Source organism: Aplysia californica, unplaced genomic scaffold (genome assembly GCF_000002075.1).
Source record: "Aplysia californica isolate F4 #8 unplaced genomic scaffold, AplCal3.0 scaffold00545, whole genome shotgun sequence".
NCBI classification, from domain to species: Eukaryota; Metazoa; Mollusca; class Gastropoda; order Aplysiida; family Aplysiidae; genus Aplysia; species Aplysia californica.
This window is the reverse complement of record NW_004797815.1, coordinates 149,492-167,694: the sequence shown is the minus strand read 5'-3', so window position 1 is coordinate 167,694 and position 18,203 is coordinate 149,492. Positions and strand designations below refer to the sequence as shown.

At 39.4% G+C, this 18,203-nt stretch overlaps 1 protein-coding gene across 2 annotated transcripts; it reads left to right on the top strand.

Annotated features, from left to right (window-relative positions):
* The first annotated feature begins 1,433 nt into the window (after positions 1-1,433).
* LOC101846377 (elongation of very long chain fatty acids protein 4) lies at positions 1,434-17,465 on the top strand. Of its 2 annotated transcripts, none has more exons than XM_013087092.2 (6): positions 1,434-1,709; positions 2,501-2,581; positions 3,688-3,859; positions 5,050-5,177; positions 12,306-12,470; positions 15,146-17,465. In XM_013087092.2, exons 1-6 carry the CDS (start codon positions 1,548-1,550, stop codon positions 15,245-15,247), a joined length of 810 nt encoding a protein of 269 aa, XP_012942546.2. In that variant the 5' UTR covers positions 1,434-1,547; the 3' UTR covers positions 15,248-17,465. The 2 variants fall into 2 exon arrangements, with proteins under 2 accessions (XP_012942546.2, XP_035827845.1); XM_035971952.1 differs by lacking the exon at positions 12,306-12,470 and adding an exon at positions 11,605-11,805 and having other exon boundaries at positions 1,439-1,709.
* Positions 17,466-18,203: the final 738 nt, after the last annotated feature.

The window sequence follows — 18,203 nt, the reverse complement described above, 5'->3', positions numbered from 1 at the left end:
TAATGCATTTGGAGTCACATTACCATGTTAGGCTGGCCCAGTAAATTCAACAAAACTAAAATTACTAATTGATTGATGAGACGGTATTAAAAATACGAATTTCCAATTTTCCGCTTTGACCTCTAAACTGTTCTAAAAATACCAGAACACGTTACAAAATCCCCGGAATTCCCGATCGCAGTCCAGCTGCGCTCTCTCTCTCTCTCTCTCTCTCTCTCTCTCTCTCTCTCTCTCTCTCTCTCTGTGAGTCGGGCGAAAAATCAGTTTGTTCTGCAATGATCGCCTTGCGCCCTCAGCTGCCTAGCACTTGTCTGCTGGGACATACATTTCAGTATGGGACATACATTTCAGTATGGGACATACATTTCAGTAACCCACTTTCACTACTTTCAGCACTTTTTAAGGACCCCCGGGCGACTGTTGAGTTCCTGTGTGCTGTTGGCATTGCTGACCGTTTATGACGCCACAGCGCCAGAAGAGAGAGAGAGAGAGAGAGAGAGAGAGAGAGAGAGAGAGAGAGAGGGAGAGAGAGAGCTGGCTAGCCGCCCCTTCCTAACGGAACTGAACCAAGCCGATCGTGCCAGTAATGGGCACTGGGTGACAAGTTTAACGATATTTAAAAATAAAAAGAGCAAAAGTGGGTGTTTGGCGGGTGCTGTGGTGTGGTTTGCTCCTTCTTTCCTATCAAACATCTATCGTCCTTATCTCCCCCTTTTTTCTTTTTTATGTTTGTTACTTTCTCTTGTAACACCTCTAATCTAGGGGGCTCTCGTGGCCTAGAGGTTAAGGTGTTGGCCTCTCATTCAAAGGTCCCGCGTTCGAATCCGGGTAGTGACCAAAAAATTTTCTTCTCTAAATTTGTCTCCTTTCACCTCATTTCCTGCTCTCTAGCAATGTTCTGTCGTCTGCTTTCGTCTCCTCTTTCTGCCCCCACCCCCTCACCTCCTTTGCCCCTTCCTCTGGGCTCCTTATTCTTTCTGCAGCCTTTCTACTGCTACTCCTTCGCTTCTTCTTACTGCTGTCTTTCAGCCACACCCCTGATCTTCTGGTAGGAAAGATCTACACCTAGCCTTCTCGGACAATGGCGAAAAATCTCGGAGGGCCCGTGTGCAAGTTGCGCACGTTAAAGATCCCTTGGTGGTCTAAAATCGATAAGAGTAGGCTTCGGCCGCCACCCGGGCAAAATTCAAAATTTCCTACCAACTGAAAATATTAGGTGTGTCCCGCGCGCTCATATGACCTTATGCAGTTGCGAGCGCCGTAAAACACTTTACAAAAACAAAACAAAAACCTCTAATCTTCTCGCGCTCATATGACCGTATGCAGTTGCGAGCACCGTAAAACCTCTACTAAAACAAATCATATGACCTTATGCAGTTGCGAGCGTCGCAAAACCTCTACTAAAACTAAAAAGACAAGTTTGACAATTTTTAAAAATTAAAAAAGCACAAAAACCCCCCCCCAAAAAACAAACACAACCACCCACACATTAAGACTAGATCTAAACTTCTTTCTCCCCAGATGAGCGCGTGTCCGACTGGTTCCTCATGCAGGGGTACGCCCCGACCCTGATCATCACAGCTCTGTACCTGCTGTTCGTGTGGGTAGTGCCAAAGATCATGGAGAGCCGCGAGGCCATCAAGCTCAAGTACACGCTAGTCATCTACAACTTCGTCTGTGTTCTCATCAACTTACATATATGCACAGAGGTGAGTGGCAAGGTTTTTTTTATGTTCGTAAATGTTTTTATTTAGCTCAAGTACACTCTAGTCATCTACAACTTCGTCTGTGTTCTCATCAACTTACATATATGCACAGAGGTGAGTGACAAGTTTTTTGTTGTTTTTTGTGTGTTTTGTTTTTGTATGTAAATGTTTTCATTTCCTTTATACCAGTGCTTGTCAACCTTTTTACAGCCAGCACCCTCTTTGGCAACTTTTAAGAGGCTAAAATATTTGTACATATTACAATTATTTCCAACCGAGGCTTTAAATAATACTTGTCATTAGTCTGGTGATCCCCACGTCCCGCTATAATTACCAAGTCGCCCAACAGTCACCCTGAGACTATGTTTAGCTTAAACACATGTAGCTCCTGCCATCATCATTGTCAGTGAATTTCTTTTTGTGGCAGTTATCGTTGTGAAGTGCCAGATCTGAAAGAGACACAAACGATCATGGTTTGCTACTCATTCCTTTGCTCGGATTCTCTTTTTAAAAACCTGTATCTGGCGATGACCCCTTGTGGTGGAGAAAAGTGGTCGTCTTTGACAGTGCCATTATGATATAAAAGAAACACAAGGCGGGGGTAGGGTTGAGCTATAAAGAGAGTTCTGAGGGCAAGTTTTGGCAGAGAGGTCACTTATTTTGTACCCCCATATCAGATATTAATAGACTTTTCAAATTTCTTGATTGGAGTTTTCTCATCCTATGCCACGATGTTTTGCACAATCAAATTGATTATTAATGATTATTGTTTCTCTTCTTCTTTTTTCCTACAGCTATTTATTTCCTCAACTGCTCTAGGCTACAGTTACTCCTGCCAGCCCGTGTCCTACACGTACGACCATTACGAGATGAGGGTGAGTACACAGTATGTTGTGCTGTGTTAACTTACGTGTGTGTAGCAATTGCCGGTGGTTGGGGGGCACCACTGGTTGGTCCTACTTCTTTTCTTTCCCTCTGTTGTTTCTGTATATATATATATATATCTTGATTCACCTCAGCCTGAAGTGACCATTATTGTGTCGATGTGCTTCTCTTTACTCCAACTCAAAATGAATATCATTTACAATTACCCCTTTCTGAATTTGTCCATAGGTACCGGGCCAGTGATAGTGCAAAATTTGTAATAATAATAATAATGATGATAATAATAATGATAATAATAATGATAAAAATGATAATAATAAAGATAATAATAGTAATAATAATAATGGTAATTATAATAATAATGATAATAGAATTAAGTTTGCCCATCATGATCTGATGATGACGTTTAACATCCAAGGAGGAAGAATTATTATAGACCTCATAATCTACCTTCTTCTTCTTCTTCTTCTTCTTGATCGCGTCACATTTGAAGACTGGTATCTGTCATAAATTGGGCCGTCCTGCTCAGTTCATCTGTCGGCTCGTATAGCTTCTTCACAGTCTACTGAAGGTTGCTATCATGGTAAAGAGAGAAACAAAAAAGAAATAACAGCCGGCATCGTGTAATGATTACAAACATCACAGATAGCAGTGCCTTTCCCTTTCCTAAAGTGATGTGCTTATCTGCCTAGTGGGTGGTTGGCGGGTGCTCTGGTGTGGTTTGCTCCTTCCTTCCTGACAAACATCTATCCTCCTTATCTTCCCAGTCTGTTACTCTCTTGTAACACTTCTAATCTTAGGCACTTATATGACCTTATTGTGTTGCAAGTGCAGTAAAACTTTTACTAGAACCTATTTGCCTAAACATATGGCTAGTTGGTTAAACCCTTCAAAATTTGAAATAAGGTAAGAAAGATCATGGTGTAATAATAATAATATTATTTGGCAGTTATGTAGCGCTCAACCCCAGATAAAGTACACAGGCTCACCATGATGTTTAATGTTTTAATTCTTTTTTTCTTGCTTGAAATCTGATTCACCATAATGATTAATGTTTTAATTCTCTTTCTACCGTCGTGGCTGGTGCGGCTTGTAGATAGCCAAGGCTCTGTGGTGGTTCTACTTCTCCAAGTGCGTGGAGATGCTGGACACGGTCTTCTTCATCCTGCGCAAGAAGAATAACCAAGTGAGCTTCCTGCACGTCTACCACCACGCCACCATGTTCCCCATCTGGTACATCGGCGTCAAGTGGGTCGCCGGAGGACAGTGTGAGTAGCCATGCCCAGCTGCCGGTTTACAACGACAATGACTATCTTTATTCATTTTCGCAGGGGGAAATTTTTCTTGGTCATTAACAATGGCAGTAGACGTTACAAAGAAGGAAAGAAAAAAATCCAGAAATTCGGATTTCTGAAATGATTTGAATACTGCGTTGTATTTTTTTTTTTTTAGTCTTGATACCAGGTACATAAGATCATTATTATAATCCAAAAATATTTGAGTGTGCGCGTGCTGGTTTCCACACGCTGCCAAAAGTTTATGAATTTTTTTTTTTGCGGGGGGGGGGGGGGGGGGGTTGCATAGCCAGTTCATACCTTTGCAGTAGGATGGACAATCGGAGAGAAAAAAAACCCAAGAAAGATGATTTAAAAGAAGCAAAATGATTTTATTTGTTTTACTACAGCGCCCAGATCTTATACTTGTATTGGTAGAGTGCTAAATAAATGCTATCTTTTATTTTTATTTTTATTATTATTATTATTATTATGATTGATATTATCTATTAAGAAGACTACTTTTCTACCAGACAAAAGGAGGTAGTCTTGGACAAGGTTGACAGTACTTTGTTCACCTCCCTTGTTTCACCAGCAAACCTAACACATAAGAAGGTATCACAGTATTAAGATATTTTGTACGGTTAAATTTCATCGGTTGCGTCATCAGTTTTTGGGGGGGCAATGATCAACTTGTTAAGGCGTATTGATTCTTCTTCTTTCTTTCTTTCTTCTTCTTTTTTTTCTAAATTGAGAAAAGTGATACCCCCGCGGGGCGGTGCCACTGACTGAAGTGTCTTTAGGCCATTCCCAAAGTGGGGACATTTCTCATTCTAATGCACAGTAGAATTGTACATGGGCTGATCCAACAATGTCATGCTCATAACTGTGCCTGAACTGATCTTTCCTAATCTTTACTATCATCATTTTCCTCTACTTCTTTTGTATGTTTATCACACTATTGTGACCTGCTATTTCTGGGGTGCCTTGATAGTCAAAGCATACTTTGAGCTGTTGAAGCTAGAGATGTGAGCAGAGTAAGTCTGATTCCCTGTAAGGACTTCTCTGTTGACATTCACCCCTTGGCGCTCATATGACCTTATGCAGTTGCGAGCACCATAAAACCTCTACTAAAACAAACTGAGAAAAGTGACCTGGTTTCATTTCACCCGTTACGTCCTCAGCTTTCTTCGGTGCCATGATCAACTCGTTCATCCACGTGATCATGTACACCTACTACGGAGTGGCAGCCCTCGGCCCCGAATACCAGAAGTACCTGTGGTGGAAGCGCTATCTCACTCGCCTGCAGCTGGTCAGTAGTGCTTGGTTTTTTCTGTTGTGCCTCCCCCCCCCCCCTCCTCCTACCACCCTTCCTCCTCCTCCCCCCCCCCCCCTTTCCTCCCACCCCCTCACCCTTCTTTCCCCCTCCCCCTCTCCTAGTTTCTGTTTCTGTTAGTTTCGTTGTTCGTTGTGTGCTTGAACAAAGTGTAGCTTCAGTAAAATCTGCCATTTGAACTTTATAATTCAGCACAGCTCGCACACACAATGACTTAGAACCGTTGGAGAACGGATAGTTGAAGCAGTGTTGAAGATCCATGGTAGTTTGTTTGGACATATTTTATTATATGAGGCGTGCTGACAAAATGAGTTACTTCTCGCAATCCACAAATTATGGAGATATTGGCTAAACATCGACACTAGGGTCAAATTTGCAGATATTGTATTGATGCCATATTCTTTAACACTTTGCCGTCACATCTCGCCGATCAGCAATGTTTACCACCCAGCTTCTTTGAATTTTCCCCAAAATGCCTTTGCTTTTGAAGGCAAGGGCTTTTACTATATGAGCCTTGTGATGGAAAGTGTAAAATATAACATACCTTTCATTATTTCATACTTATAAATTGTGAAAACTTCACCTTTTAAGCATGTTGTATCTCTTTCCTTTAAGCTCGATTGCGAGAAGTAACTCAATTTGTCGGCATGCTTCACGTAATATTGTCAGCTAGCTGTTCAAAAGTACTCAGTCCAGAAAGCAAAATTTTTCAGGAGAAAGAAAAGAACTGTTTTATTCTTTTAATAGTTGTACACCTGCATTGTGTGAGGATGAGGTGGCGGAGCGGTTAGAGTGCTCGGCTCCGAAGCGGAAAGTCTGGGTTTGAGCCTCGGTTCGGACACAGATTTTTTTTTTCCCCTTCCTGCCCACCCAGCAATAATGAATACTTGACTTCGAGTTGGGGAAGTAAAGGCCGCGTGGAAAGGAACTGGCCACCCTACCACAATATGCCGAAGGCCCAGGAAGTTGTCTCACTAACAAGGCAATCCCCAATGTCCGGATTGGATGTGGGAACAACTTTATTTTGTTTTTACCTACATTGTGTATCGCTTTTTGCTTTTTTTTTTAAACATTCAGAATTCAAAATTCCACAAAATATTTGTCGAGCACATGCGAGCGCGATACCACAGATGAAGAAATTACAATTTTTATAAAAATGTCAAAATTTTGGAGCTAAGCACATCTGGACAGCTGGCTGACTTTATTTGACTTAGATGTTAGAAAGAGGTGCAGAAAATGTGCTTAGAGTCTTATAAAAAGCCTCCCAGTTTTAAGTGAAAACAGTCTGTGATTTCTTTTATTGTCCAAATTACGCTTTGTTGTGGCAGTGTTGGCTAAATGGTAGAAAGAAGAAACTCAGATTAATGTTATTAATATAATATTAGGCTGGACTCATGTTGAAGCTTAGAAATAAGTGATTAAAAAAGTGTTTGTACAGCGCATATCCCCGCTCAACAGACAGCTTTGTGTGTTTTGCAATCAATGTTATTGTCACAGCAGATCCTAGACCTACAATCAAAAACGTTTTTGGCTTCCCAGGAAGCATACAATGCTAGCTGCCAATTAAACCTCAAACATTAGCATACTGACAAGGTCTTTCACTGTATCTCTGAGTACCCATTAAGTGAGGAGACTTTGTGTAACGGGCTTTTTCCAAGGACACTCATACTTTGTCGGAGTATTCTAATATTCAAATTTCCTAGATATATTTCATATAACTCATTGACTTTCACTCAAACCCGCTCACCCACTATCTCCCCTATACTCTCTACTACTACCTTTTCATAATGTTTGTAGATCTAATTTGTTCACCTGATAACCTATTATGACCAAAGATTTGGCGCTCATATGACCTTATGCAGTTGCGAGCGCCATAAAACCTCTACTAAAACTAATGACCAAAGATCGTTCTTTTTTCTTAGATAGCTCACTGAGCACTTAAAGCAAGGTTGTGAGTGGAAATAATTGAGCGAAAGCGAGGTCCACTGTTAAAACTTGTATTTTGTTTTCCCCTCTCCCCCATACCTGTAAATGTATAAAACATTTCCATCACACCGTCAACACCTGTTTATCACATGTTGTTTCTGCTTTATTTACATTGTAAAACCTAGTGCTAGTCAACCTTTTTGTAGCCAGCACCCTATTTTGCCATCTTTAGGAAGCTAAAATTTTTGCACTGCCCACCTACATGTCGTATTTTTAAGCGGGACATTAGATAATAGCTGTCACCATCCACATGATCCCCCACCACCCACCAATATTATCATATCGTATGTAATACTATGTGCCTTTAAAATTAATTTGTAAATCCATAATATGTATCATGTTAAGCGCATAGAGCATTGCATAAGTAGATATGCGCTATATAAATGCAATCCATCATTATTATTATTATATCACTTATTAGTGGGCGTAACACTCATGTTGACGAGCACTGATTTGATCCATTTTAACGAAAGTAGTCCCACGTAGAGTTGGCGATCTTTGGTGTGTCTATTCCTGTCCTGGCACTCTTGAACATAGCCCGCACACACTACAACTTATATCTGTTGAAGAAGATAAGATAAGATAAGATAATACTTCATTATCCCAGAGGGAAATTTTTCTTGGCTGCACGGATAGCTGATGATATCTAACTTCTATCAAATGATTTAGGGGCAACTCGAAGAAGGAAAAAAGAATCCTAGTAACTCCAAGAATAAAAATTGGAAAAAAAAATCCCAGTATTGTTTAAAGATTGTTTCCGTTTCGTAACAAAATTGAACATGAAATGTTAGTTTTCCCTTCTTCTTCTTCGCGTTCCCCTGCTAGATTTCTTTTTAAAATGAGAATTGTTTAATTCTAAACAAACAAAGCCCTTTGATAAAGATTGTAACTTGTTCCTGTGAAAACTCTATACTTATAAATACACTACAAATACAGTTAGTCGCAGTGTTAAATGTTCACAAACTATTAAGAACTCGTGGTTTTTTAATTTAGGGATATTTATGGTGTCTTGTAGTATGTTGAGTTGTTTTTAAAAAAAATTTAAGCTTAAAAAGTGAAGAGCCTTGAAAGTCTAAATTGTTTTTATAATATCGGCGACTGTTATTTTTGTACGCTTCACAGCATTATTTCCCTTGTTTGATTCTTTTGGCAGTTTCTACAACAAAAATACTTGGAATTTATTCTGTCTGATTTAGCTTTAAGTTTCTCAAAATTAACAAGAATTGATATTGATGATCTCTAGCACTCATTATCGAAGTCTGTTTTCATTTTACAACGTACAAAAACCTGACTGATATGAGGAAAATTAATGCAACTTTCCATTCTCTTCGGAGAATTGTCTGACGCAATGATTTTTAAAACTTACTGGAATGTTCAGTTGGTGAAAATCATCTGTCTTTCTCACAAGAAATTTCGCTTTTCATGCGACTTACGTAATCTGTGCTTCAGGACATCAATGCATATCTTTATGATGTAGTCGCAGTTTGAGCTGATTTGTTATAATGTTTTAGGAGGAAATAGTTGAAAAATTTATAACAAATATCCCCATGCAATTACGATGTCTGTTTGTTGAATGTTAATTCTTACAATTTATACGAAGAGCAGAATTGCAGATTTTCTCCTTTTAAATTTTGTTTCTACTCATAACCTATGCACTTAAAAATTTTCAAGCTTTTTTATCAGCAGTCGCTTAAAAATGTTATCCCTGATTAATAGACACCTTATCTATTGCAATAGTAGTCACATTCATTACTTTACAGTGCTTAGGCTTAGAATGAGGGTCATTGCAGCTTGATACTGATTTGTTTTTGTTGCTATAATATTAGTTTGTAGATCTTGCTTGAGAGATAAAGCTAATTGTGCAGCCATGAAAATCAAACCACAGTAGAATTGGAAGGTATAGATATATAAGATTTCATTTGTATTGTTAAATTGTCATCAATGCCCTTTATGAGTTGTTATTTTTTTGTTTTTTCAAATAAATTTGCTATTTGTTTAACTTCTTTATTTGATAAATGCTAGTCGTGCCTAATGTTTGAATTGTTACAGATTTGTGCCAGGTGATGATGATTTGGGCTTGCTATTTTTGTTGCGTAAACCTTTTCAGAACCTTGAGCTCTGGGAAAACCTAAGTGTGTTATTGAAAACTAAATGTGTTTTTTTGTAACTTTTAGTTGGTAAGGGTTTTGATTTTCCTTTACGTACCTATCCACACTTGTTCATTGGATATATCAATGTGTGCCAGATGGTGATTTGGGCTTGCTGTTTACTTTGCCACTCCATTCCAAACCTTATGATTTCTAAATACGCCAACTTGTGTTTCGAGTTTTTATCAAAACTGCATGACCTCTTGATTTAAACTAATGAAAAGATAGTTTTTTACCTAGCCTAGACACCCCTGTACAAAGATCACAACCTCTCTACTCAAATACTTCTGTATATTCCTCCTCTCCACCCCTCTGTCATTTCTCTCCCCTGTCCTTGTTATATATATATACAGATTCCAGCCTTTTCTTTTGATGATACATAGCTTCTCTATCAATTCCTTGTCTTTTTGTCAGTAGATTTCTACTGTTTTTGCATGGAATGAGTCCACTTCTGTACTTACTTTTCCTAGCTCAAAATGGAGCTGCTTTCAGCAGACTTGGAGAAAGTCACAATTTATATCTTTTTTTTCAAAATTAAAATTTCGATATGATATTGTTGTTTGCTGTGTTCTTCTAACAACTGTTTCTCATCTCGCACCAGTTATGAGAGGACTCAGTCAGAGTCGTTTCTTTTGCAAAAGTCTCACATCATTGGGTCTACTTTTTTAAAGGCATGCTCGTACTTTACTTACTACTTAGTTACTAGTTTCTTGTCCTTGGACTTTCTAACTGTAAATTACTTTTTATTTGGTCTTATAACATTTCCGTTTCAGTATGTCTAATTTTATTCTGACTTTCGTTTGAAGCTTTCGTCAATAAGTGTTCAAGTAAAAAAGTTGATACCTGAGAACATTGATAGAAGTAATTAAGGCTTCCAAGCTTTTAACGAGGGACGTATAAACGAAAGACAAAGAGTGGAAAATAAAATGCAGGATCTTAATGAATATCAAAATAAACTTAACCTCCTAAATCACTGCAGTAAGACGTACACGTGCATACTAAATGAAAAGTAAGAGGTTGAAATAATCAAATAAAATTTTTGTAATACCACATATGACGCCACTCGGGCCAGGCTATCAGCTCAGTCAGCAGGAAGCTTTGTGTTAATTTTCAAATTCCAAAAGGTTTCTGTGAAAAAGGTTTCTATGAATCACTTGAACAACTTTAACTAAAATTCTGATATACGTGAATGTAAGGTGTTCTTTCCGAGTTTTCATTTATTCCTCGTAGTTTTTCAGCTTATATGGTACTCTTTTCAGAGAGTGGGTGTCACTTATAACAATCCCTGATCAAAGCTACCAGTTGAAATGGTGTCTTTTTGTGTCCTTTGACCTTAGTCAGAGAAGGTGGAAATGAACAAGATCATTTTTTACTCGTAGTTTTTCAGCTTATATGGTGCACTTTCAGAGAGTGGGTGTCACTTATAACAATCCCTGATCAAAGCTACCAGTTGAAATGGTGTCTTTTTGTGTCCTTTGACCTTAGTCAGAGAAGGTGGAAATGAACAAGATCATTTTTTACAGAGCTCAGATGAAACATTATCTGCTATTAACAACGTAGTTGCCAACACTTGTATTTGAAATATCGTGAAAAGAAAAATCTGTATGACTTTGTTTGCTTTTGACTTTTCATAAGCCGTAGAAAAAAACTTTTGCTTTCCCATTCTTTGTTGGGGCAAGACTCAACAGTGTAGTCTTGTAGTAGTGGTAGTAGTGGTGTAGTACTGCTCTCATTTAAGTCTTACAGTGGCTAACTGTTGCATGCGCTTCTTTTCTCTTCATTGAAAAACTATTGTTGTCCATGTCCAATTCTCAAGATTTTAAGCTCTTGGTTTCTTTTTGATCTTACGTAAGAATTTTTCCTGGACTATTTTTATGCAACTGTAGATTTCTATGCTAGTTTCTGAAATATTCTTTATTTGTCATTCCATTCCTTTGACAGTGGACTCAACGGAAATTTGTTTCCTTCTGTCTTTTATTGCGTATTGCTTTAACAATGTGCTTATACTTCTTCTTCTAGACTGGTCTAATTGAGCAACACGCTTACTAAAAATATTCTTGTTGTAGCTTTCCTCATTCTTGTAAAGGATCATTAACATTTTTATGACACAAGTGAGATTCCAGCTAGGGAACGCCTTTATTCTTTGGTAGCACATTGCTTTTTATTGACAAATGCATAATGGGTGAACTAAATGCTGAATCTGTGTGTTTTTGAAGGAATTTCTTCAGCCTCTGCTATCTCTTTCTTTCTTTTTTCCCCCTCCCTTCAAGCTTCAATTCTTTGTGGGACTTGTCTATGCCAGCCAGTCAATTTACGTAGAATGCGATTACCCCGTTTGGATGGAGTGGTCTGGCATTGTGTATGGTTTCACCATCATTGCCCTCTTTGTCAACTTTTACGTGCAAGCATACATCAAGCCCAAATCATCGTCGCCGGCGGCAGCACACGGGAAACGTGAACAAGAAGATAAGGTAACGTAGTCTAAGCCTTACGTTATTTCTAATATGTTGTTTTTCGTGTTTTTTTTTCCCTCTCTTACTCTTACTCTCGCCCCCCCTCTTCACTTGGGCCCTATTATGCTCTCTGTGATGACCCATCAAACTGGTGACGATTGTGTTCGTGTCGTCTCAATGCCTGGCTGGTTGGACCCGAAATTTTGTGGGAAATCTTTGCCTAAACTGCGGCATCTGCGCCTCTGACTTGTGGCTGGATAATGGACTCGAACTGGAACCAAACTCGCTCGTCCTCACTCAATCTCCGTCCCTCCACCACCTACCTGGCTTACTGGACATGATCTTCTGTGTGACGGACATCGGCCGGACTTGAACTCTGACTTCCTCGCTCTTCACAACAAAACACGGCAACGAACATCTCTCGTAAACTGGACGTCCTCGTGTATCATCACCACGGATAATCCTGGTGCTGAAAATAACCGTGTCACTCTGACCTCAATTCTGCCACGGATTCTCAGATCCAGTTTGTGGCCGGCATCATTCACGCCCTCCAGTCTCTCGTGGTTCAGGGCTGTAACTTCCCCGAATGGATGCACTGGGCCCTTATCACTTACGCCTTCACCATCCTTCTTCTGTTCCTCAACTTTTATTTCCATGCTTACCTCAAGGCGCAGCACAGCAAAGTAAGTATACTCTTTTTAATGCATATGCGAGCGCCGTAAAACTCTTACTAAAACTAAAAAAGTAAGTATCTTTGAAAATCCAAGAACCGAAAGAGGAAAACTTTAGGGCGTAGCACAAGGACACATTCTTTCCATATTGTTTTATGCAAGAAGAATTCTGAAATTATGCAAACTGAGCCCAAAAATGTGAAATTATGAGATTCTGTTAATTTTAACAAAGAATGATAAAGGAAAATAATCAGAAATTATGCAAAATATCAAATTTTGCTAAATTATGCGGGGTGCATAAAACCACGGGGACTGCACATTGGCGCCTGTGGTGCAGCAGTTAAGAGCTTTGCCGTGGCAGGCGGAAGACACGACAAAATTGCTTCCTGTATAGAGAGAGTCATTATCGAGTATCTCTGTCTTTCTGCATTCACAAAGGGGGAATATGAGTATGCTCTTATGCACAGTAGAATTAATATAAATGGGCTGGTTTATCAATGTCATGCTTATACTGTGCCGGAACAGCATAGGGGGAACTGCTGCTTTTTCTTTCCTCATCCTTACTGTCGTCATTTTTCCTCTACTTCTTTTGTATGTTTGTCACTCTCTTGTGAACTGCTATTTCCGGAGTGCCTTGATAGTCGAAGCAGACTTTTGTGCTGTTGAGGCTAGAGAGGTTAGCAGAGTAAGCCTGATTTTCCCTGTTTGGACTTCTCTGTTGACATCCACCCCTTGGCGCTCATCTGACCTTCTTACATCTTAATGCGTTGCAAGTGCCATAAACAACTTACTAATAAAACTAAACTGCCCTTTCGCAGTTGTGAGCGCCGTAAAACTATACTAAAACAAACAAGCACAAAGACACATTGGCACAAAGACACATTGGCGCCTGTGGTGCAGCAGTTAGGTGCTTTGCCGTCTGTGACAGGCGGAAGACACGACGAAATTGATCCCTGTATGGAGAGAGTCGTTATCAAGTATCTCTGTCTTTCTGTTGGTACGTTGCATCCCTCTCACAGATGGGGTTGGCCCTGACAGGCGGCGTTGAAGCAACCAGCCTCCTAAATTATCTCTATTTTGTTAATTGGGGCGTTGTTATGGGTGAGGATGATATTGCTAATTATGGTTGGTTAATATGGTGGGGGGGGGGGGGAGTTTGGCTTGTTTACAATGCCTGGTAACAGATTCAGGTTCAAAATCACAGGTACAGGGTGCGTTAAAAAAAATTATTAAAAAAGAAAGAAAGTAAATTGACAGAAAGATAGACCGAGGAGAAAGAGGCTAAATCAGCACCAAGACATGGATGGCTGGTGACTCTGTAAATGAATTATTAACGGATAAGTTTAACAATGGAGTGAGAGACTTAGAAAGGAATGGGCTCATTTGTTGATGAAGCTACTCGTAGAGAAATATTTAGATCTCACAACCGTCCCCTTTTCCCACCCCTTCTAGTTTGAGGGAACATCTTTGAGAGGTGGAATGTTTGAAGGAGATCCTAAGAGTCAGTGTTTGTGGTGTTGTGGTTAGGCTTCGTTGGGCTGAATTATTAATCTGTCCCCGGGGTTTTATGCATTTCCTTTATCATTCTTTGTTAAAATTTACAGAATCACATGATTTCACATTTTTCGGCTCATTTTGCATAATTTCTGAATTTTTTGGGCATAAAACCACGGGGACAGTTTAATGGTGTTGGGTTCAGGGATGGAAAACAGACTTTGAAAGCAGTGGGTTCACTTGTTGATAAAGCTGCCTGCAGAAACATTCAGATCATGACCTTCCCCTTTTCCCACATCTTTTAATTTGACTGAACATCTTTGGGAGGTGGAATATTTGAATTATCGTTCACTCCTGACTTGGGTGGAAGGAGAACCTAAGAGCCAGTGTTTGTGGTGTAGTAGGTAGGGTTCATTAGGCTGAATTATTAATGGTATTAGGTTAAGGGATGGAAAATAGACTTTGGAAGTGGGTGGTTGGCGGGTGCTCTGGTGTTGTTTGCTCCTTCTTTCCTATAAAAATCTATCGTCTTTGTCTCCCCTTCTCTTTTTTTGTTTTTGTTACTCTTTTGTAACGCCTGTAGTCTTCGGCACTTGTATGACCTTATTGTGTTGCAAGCGCCGTAAAACTCTTACTAAAACTAAGACTTTGGAAGTAGTGGGTTCATTTGTTGATAAAGCTGCTTGCGGAAACATTCAGAACATGACCGTCCCTTTTTCCAAAACTTTTAAACTCGACTGAACATCTTTGAGAGGTGGAATATTTTAATTATCTTTCACTCCTGACTTGGGTGAAAGGAGAACCTAAGAGCCAGTGTCTGTGGTGTACATATTGGTTAGGCTTCATTAGGCTTGATTATTAATGGTGCTTGGTTTAGGGATGGAGAACTGACTTTGAGTTTGAAAGCAGTATTCAGGGTGGGAAAGGCGATAATGATTTATTTATAGAGGCACTAGCCATCCATGTCCAGGTGCTGTTTTAGCCGATGATGATGATGATGAATAGAAGAAATGAAATAGTTGAGATATCTTTGCATGATGTCTTACACACGTCTCTTTTGTTTCTTTTCACTGACTTTAATACTGAGCAGGACGGCCCAATTTATGACAGATTCCAGACTTCAAGTGTTATGCGATCGAGAAGAAGAAGAAGAAGACTGACTTTAATTATTTTCTTTTGCTTTCGCTTTGCAGAGAACTAAAGGAGGGGCCAATGGTTCTTCAGCGAACGGCCATGTAAAAAATGGGAACGTGAAAGGCTTAGACGAGAAGGAGGAAAGCAAGAAAGGAAAATAAGGCTGTCCGCTCACCTCATTGTGTGCATGTGCTTGTGTTTGTGAAACAATTTGTGTCAAATACGAGTAGTTTTCCTCTCCCCTTAACTGAACCCTCTTCTGACGGAAAATTGGTCGCTTTGAAGCACAAGGGGGCTATTACGAAAAATGCTGATTTGAGAAAATCAAAGGTAAAGTTTTTTGGACATATGAAATCTATCTTTAAAAGACTAGAGAGTTTTCTCTGTAACTAAACACACAATGAAAGCAATCTTCTCCTATAGGTAGTGGGCACTTTTGGAGTAGGTCAAGATTTCTGGAAACCCCCGAAATGTGGGTTAGCCTGCTTGTCCTTAAAAGCGACCAAATATGCCCTTTCTTACATTTTCAAATTGTAAAGGAAGAACAGGTTAGACTGAAGAGGGTTGTGAAAGGGGAGAGAAACATTTTTGGTAGAGAGAGAGAGAGGTGTCAGTGTGAAGACAAAAATATGGCATTGCTCGTTCTTGAGTGCGTATAAAAAAATGTGCTTGTGTGTCACATAAATTTGATATATGTGACTGAAAGCATCCTTAGTGCATGATAGCTGGTGGCAGAATGTGTCGTCAGTCGGAGGAGATGTGTAGTCTCTTTTCACTGTGCGATGTTACATTTATTTTTCAGGAAGTGGCTACAATGTGCTTCTGTGAAGAGCAATTTATAAGCCTAATGTGTAGTTAGGCTTTGCATGAGTTTTTTGTTAATTATTTGTTTGAAATTGTAATAATTCCACTAACTATTTCTACGGTTTTTTTAATATTCAAAGCCAGCGGTGGCTTGCTTTTTGTATCGAACAAATGTATTCTTCTTCAAATGAATGAAGATGGAAATATTGTTTTTGAAAAAAACAAGAGGCATTTTGGTGGGCATTCTGTGGAAGCGTTTGAGTGTTTAGCGAACTGACAATTTTGTCGCCAACACAAGAAAATTGAGTAACTGTTTGGCCCTGCTCTAAACGGTGAATTAAAAAAAAAAGACATTGGAGTTGTTCATTTTCCTTTTGACACACGCCTAATTTATTCAGATGATGATATACACAGACAGACGAGGACACATATTTTTTCTTTAATATATGTACTACAGAACATAGTCTCGTCCTACAATGGGTTTTGTTCTGATTTCTTCACAGCTGCTTGGAAAGATCAGGTGTAGACTATTGTCCGTCACCTCACTTTTTAATTTTTTAAAATATTTTTTTCGTCTCATCTTTTTTACTCTTCAATTCAAGATAGAACTGCAATAATTATTTGACCCTTTATAGATATGCTATGGTGAATGCTCTGCGACTTGTACCAAATGTATGAAATATTTGTGCTGGGTGTGGATTGTATTTTAATCTGTTATTATGCAGTAGGCTACTGGATCGATAACAACAACATGCAGTAGGCTAAGAGCTTTACCAGCCTCCCAATCTTATGTGATGCTCAAAGCAATGGATTGTTTCGGGGTTTTATTCTTCTGCAATACCTCTTTGCACCGTTGTGTCCATTTTCTTGTTTCTTCTCTGCGTCTCTGTGTATGTAATGTATCAAAGCATCCTGTCAGGATCACCATTCTTTGCTCTCAAACTCTAAGGCACTCGCTCTGTGTGTGTGTGTAAGCATGTTTGTCTGAAACGGTTTATGCTTCTATCAAAACAATTTGGGAGGCAGCGTGGTGAAATCAGGCGCTTGTCAATGTAATGAAATGGAAGAAAACGGCAATTTTTTGGCCGTTGGGCAATTAAAAAAAAAATTTTGGGGGGGAGCTCAACTCCTGTTATGTCCATTTAAAAACACATTTCTGTGTGGATTTTATGGAAAAATGCTGATCAAAGGCACAAAAAATGCAAATTTCTAGTCTCCAAGGACACTCGAGCTTTGGAGGTGTCTAAACTTTGGCCGCCATTTTCTCGCTAATTTTACCTCTGACACCAGGCAACCCCTACCTCTTTCAATGGCAAATATCTCGACTTCTATTCCAGATAGATGGGTATTTTTTTCACCAAATGCTAGACAAATGAATGAGCTTTAAGATGATACAAATAACTCCATATGCCCCAAAATTGACGAGTGCCTGATTCCTTCTATCTTATCGTAACATTTGATTTCAGCCCAGTGTCTTGTCAAGGGACCAAGAGCACCAAGTGTGAAGTGACCTTTTCTCTGTGTAGACGTACATACGTAGTAGTTGGGTGTTTCTTTAAGTAAAAAAAAAAAAAACTGACATGAAAAGGGTAAGGACATGGTATGATAGTCGTAGGCTGTTTCTTTAACCCTCCTAGTGTTGACAGTGAGTAATGGTAGCCGTACTGGTAATTTTTTGTTTTGTGGTGTCACAGCCAATTTAAGTTGCTGTAATTTGAGTCGCTATTTCGTTTCAATTTTCTCCTCTTTTATTTCGCCAAACATTTCAACTCCTGCACAAATGAGCTCCTCTTCGTATTTACCTTCTACTATCTGAAAAAGTAGGCCTATAGATTCTGGTCTTTACTTGTTTGGTTCGTCTTTTCTCAAGCATTTTCCGACATAATATGGTGAAATCGTATAATCTCTCCCCTCCCTCCCCCCCCCCACCCGACGTCGCAGGCTATTTGGCCTATATTTATTAGTGACACTTGGAGGGTTAAGAAAAACACCAAATGGAAAGAATGAGGACTTAGTGTGGTGGTAGTAGTAAGGTGTGTCGTTGAGAAAAAAACAAAGTAAATGTAAAGAGTGAGGAGGCTTTAGCTTTAGCAAATTGTCAGCTTTTGTCGAAGTGGACAGAACATGACGGCCGCGGCAGCGACCTTGAACTTGTTGCTAGCCCATGGGTCCTGAGTCCATCCATCCATCCATCCATCCATCCATCCATCCATCCATCCATCCATCCATCCATCCATCCATCCATCCATCCATCCATCGCTTATTTACAGTTACAGCATTCTTTTACTTTGTCCTTTTTTGTATTGTTTGGCT